This window comes from Orycteropus afer, unplaced genomic scaffold (assembly GCF_000298275.1).
Source record: "Orycteropus afer afer isolate SDZICR_OR568_19922 unplaced genomic scaffold, OryAfe1.0 scaffold00113, whole genome shotgun sequence".
Taxonomy (NCBI): domain Eukaryota; kingdom Metazoa; phylum Chordata; class Mammalia; order Tubulidentata; family Orycteropodidae; genus Orycteropus; species Orycteropus afer.
Window position 1 is genome coordinate 2714177 of NW_006921700.1, and position 4302 is coordinate 2718478.

Below are 4302 nucleotides of genomic sequence, written 5' to 3' on the forward strand. Positions count from 1 at the left end.
TCACCTCCTTTGGTCATAGTCAGAGGGATCATTCTCTGGAGAAGGATATGATGCTTGGTAAAGTGGAGGGTCAGCAAAAAAGGGGAGGGCCCTCACAAGATGGATTGACACAGTGGCTGCAATGATGGGCTCAGGTACAGCAAGTATTGTGAGGCTGGTACAGCACCAGGTGGTGTTTCATTCTGTTTGTACATAAGGTTGCTATGAGTTAGAGACAACAGTACCTAACAACAACAACAACAACTGATTTGTATGCTTCAAAAGAGAATTTAGGGTATATGAGTTCTAGATATATGAATTATCTCAACTCGAAACAATATAGCACTAAAAACACCCTACAGTGGTTTCACATTGCAACTTAGGGTAAACGTCAAACTCCTCTCCATGACCACAGGGTGCTACGTTGTCCAGCCCTGTCGGCTCACTGCCTCTCCACCCTGGGTTCACCATGCTTCAGTCACAGTCCGTTGCTTCCATCCCTAGAATTTGCTAAGCTTGTTCTTAACCTCTGGATTGCCTGTGCCCTCTCCTACCAGATGGATACATGACTGCCACCTCTCATCATCAAGGACTGACCTCAAATGTCACATCCTTTGAGAAACCTGCCCTACCCACATGCGTCGATTAGCATGCCCCACCCCTACATGTCATTCTCTATTCCATTTCCTTGTGTTACTTTTGTCGGAGCTTACAATTTAAATTTAAATCCCTGACAATTTAAACAAAGCAAATGCTTCCCTGACAGGATATGAGCTCCATGAGGTCATTGGTTTCAGTGCAGAAATGGTATCATAGCTCTTTGGGTGATTTTGTACCCTTTTCAATTTAGTGTAGCACTTTTCCAGAAAGCCATTAGGACGTTTAACCTCCAGATAAATGGGATATCAAAATATTTCATATTTCACTGGCATGCTCCTTAACATCCATTATGTTGAATTACTTAACTGATAGTTCAGAAGAGCCAGGGCCATCTAGCCCATGAGGTTAGACCAGCGCCTAGGGCTGCTAGTGTAGAGCCTTGTCTGTGTTACCTGGCTTTGTGTTCTTCAGCTGTCAAAGGGAGCTGGTCCCTTGTATGTGTGCATGTGTTTGTGCCACTGATCAGGGGCCCCAGAGAGGTTCTGTGTACCGTCTCCAGAAGTGGAGGAACAGTCATGTGACCCCTTGACAATGGGTCTCAGTCTGTGCCTGCAAATGCCCTGCCATCATCAAGTCTGATTGGAGCATGATGGGTAAGAAACATGGAAGGAGAGGTACTGAGCAAGCGTTTAATCAGGTGGGAACCGTTTACTCATACCTGGGACTTGCTTTGTATTGTTGCAGAAGCACAATGATGACTTTGAGATGACATCGTTCTGGTTATCCAATACCTGCCGCCTACTTCATTGTTTGAAGCAGTACAGTGGGGATGAGGTGAGTGATGAATCTTCACTCGGGTTTCTCCAGTGAAGATCCCAGTTTGTCCCAGATACTGCTCATTCCCAGGTCCCTGTGAGTCTCCTCGAGTCTTCTTTCTCCCCAGACTTTCTCTTATCTCACTATCCTCCCTTCCTAAGGTCAAGACAGTGTTAACCAAAATACCCACCCACTGCCATCAAGTCAATGCTGACTCACAGTGACCCTATAGGACAAAATAGAAGTGCCCCATAAAGTTCCCAAGGCTGCACATCTTTTCAGGTGCAAACTGCCGCCTCTTTCTCCCATGGAATGGCTGATGGGTTCAAATCACTGACCTGCCACCAGAGCTCTTGTTAACTAAAATAGTAGCATACTTTTTAGGGCTTATCTTCACTCCATTTTGTATACCAGAACACATTTTGGCACACTCTTCAGGGATGGAAAAAGGATGTGCCGTACCACTTAGTCTTACATCTTTGGAAAGTGACTGCCTGTCTCTCCTTAGAATCAGAGCTCTGGAATCATTGGATCACCTGCTTGTTTTATGTAACTTTGGAAAGGGTGGGTTAAATATTAAAGAAATCATTTCTACTATATTAGTGGAAGAAATGTCCTTCACCTTGAGCCAGCTGCCCTCTCTTACATTATCCTAATAGTATACAGACTTTTACTTAAGTGTAGGACTACACTTAGTGTTACTGCATTGAATCATCACCTTAATCAATGTTGTCTGTATTCTAAAGGAAACATTATAAGGCTAGGGCAGGGCCAAGAACTACATTACATTCTGCAAAAACAAACCAAACCTGTTGCCACTGACTCGATTCCCACTCATGGGAACCCTACAGGACCGAGTAGAACTGCCCCATCAGGTTTCCAAGGCTATAATCTTTACAGAAGCATACTGCCACATCTTTGTCCTGTGGAGTTGGTGGTGGGTTCAAACTGCTGACCTTTCATTTAGCAGCCAAGTGCTTAACCACAATGCCCTCAGGGATCCTATCCATTCCAAAAGCCAGACTCACTGCCATCAAGTAGATTCCAACTCATAGCGACCTCATTGGGTTTCCAAGGCTGTAATTCTTTACATACGCAGACTCCTTCTTCTTTCTCCTACAGAGCAGCTGGTGCGTTCAAACCACTGATCTTTTGGTTAGCAGCCAAATGCCTTAACCACTGCACCACCAGATCTCCTATGTCCATTACATTAGGCTTCTGTTTTACATACTTATACCCACCAGCCACTCCTTGGAAGGAAGGTTGGGCAATCTACTTCCATAGTTATACCATAGTTAACCCAAGGAGGAATCACTAGGAATCAGATCTGACTTCATGGCAGTCAGTTTATTCTCGGAGATAAGATTTGAATCACAGTATAAACAGACCTGTGTAATCTAAATAGTAAGGTAGAATCTCTGTGTATATTTTATTTTTATTTATTTATTTTTTTTATTGTGATTTGGGTGAAAGTTTACAGAGCAAATTAGTTTCCCATTCAACAAGGTAGGCACATTTTATTTCATGACATTGGTTGCAATCCCTTCCATGTAACAGCACTCTTCCTACTTCCTGCCCAGGTTCTCTTGTTTCCATTTTTCCTTTTTTCTACTCCTTCCTGCCTTCTGAGCTTTGTTTTTGCAAATGCTACCCTTTTGGTCTCGTGTGGTTGGTTGTACTGAGGAGTATGTTCCTCTGTGGTGTTACTGTTCATCTTATAGGCATGTCTGCTGTTTGGCTGAAAGTTGATCCTTGGGAATAGGTTCGGTTCCAGACTTGAAGTGTATCTAAGGGCCACAGTCTCGGTGGTCCCACCAATTTCTATCAGACCATTAAGTTTGGTCTTTTTAATGATTTTGAATTTTGTTCTTCATTTTTTTTACCTTCTCTAAGCAGCACTTTCTATTGTGTTCCTAGTCAAAGCAGTCAATATTGGTAGCCAGGAACCATCTAGTTCTTCTGGTCTCAATAGTTAAGACTGGTGTTCACGTGGCCCATTAATCCTTTGGATTAATTGTTTCCTTGAGTCTTTGATTTTCTTCTCTTTTCTTGGCTCAGGACAAGGAGAGACCAATAGTAGTTCTCAGATGGCCACTCATAAGTGTTTAATATCCCAATCTCTATTCATCGAGGTATGATATAGAACATTGTCTTTGTGGGCTATGTTATGGCAGTTGATCTAGATGTCCCCTGAGACTGTGGTCCTGAGTCTTCAAGCCCAGTGACTCATTCTCTCAAGGTGTTTGGTCATGGCTAAGAAGTTTTCAGAACTTTGCCCCTGTATGCTCTATTATATCCTTGGACATATTTGCAGCACATACAAAGACATGTATAGAAATATCTTCTGCAAAGCCTATCTACACTTGTGGGTGTAGTCCCATTTGCCTTCCCACATCTGTTCAGCTGGCCTGTCTACCTATGTATCTACTCGTAGGTGGTGTTTGTTAATACTGTTATTGCAGAATTGTATATGTAATAGTATTTCCCTTTGTTCATGTATTTTACTCTTGTGCACCTCACAGTGTCACCCTTTGCCTTAGTAATGTTGTGCTGATCTCCCCCTTACTGTAGATCACCTTTCTCTTCACCCACATTAATCCATGTCTACTCTCTAGTTAGTGAATTATCTCTCATCTCTGACAACCACCAAAGAATGTTTATGTTTGTAAACCTTTTCTTGACTTTTTATAAATGTGGTGTCATGCAATATTTGTCCTTTTGTGGTTGACTTATTTCACTCAGTATAATGTCCTCTAGGTTAATCCATGTTGTGTGTTTTACAAATTCCTCATTATTCTTTTGTGTTGGGAATATTCCACTGTGTATATGTAGCATAGTCTGCTTATCGATTCATCTGAAAATGGGCACTTCAGTTGTTTCCATCTTTTTGCTGTTATGAATAATGTT

The 4302-nt window shown here is 42.3% G+C and overlaps 1 protein-coding gene across 1 annotated transcript in view; it reads left to right on the plus strand.

Moving 5' to 3' along the window:
• Nucleotides 1–4302, plus strand: part of MYO5B (myosin VB) — a 351393-nt gene that overhangs the window by 312823 nt on the left and 34268 nt on the right. Inside the window, exon 35 of the mRNA XM_007943854.2 lies at nucleotides 1324–1413. Within this exon, the coding sequence (XP_007942045.2) occupies nucleotides 1324–1413 (90 nt within the window). The remainder of the gene's footprint in view (nucleotides 1–1323; nucleotides 1414–4302) is intronic.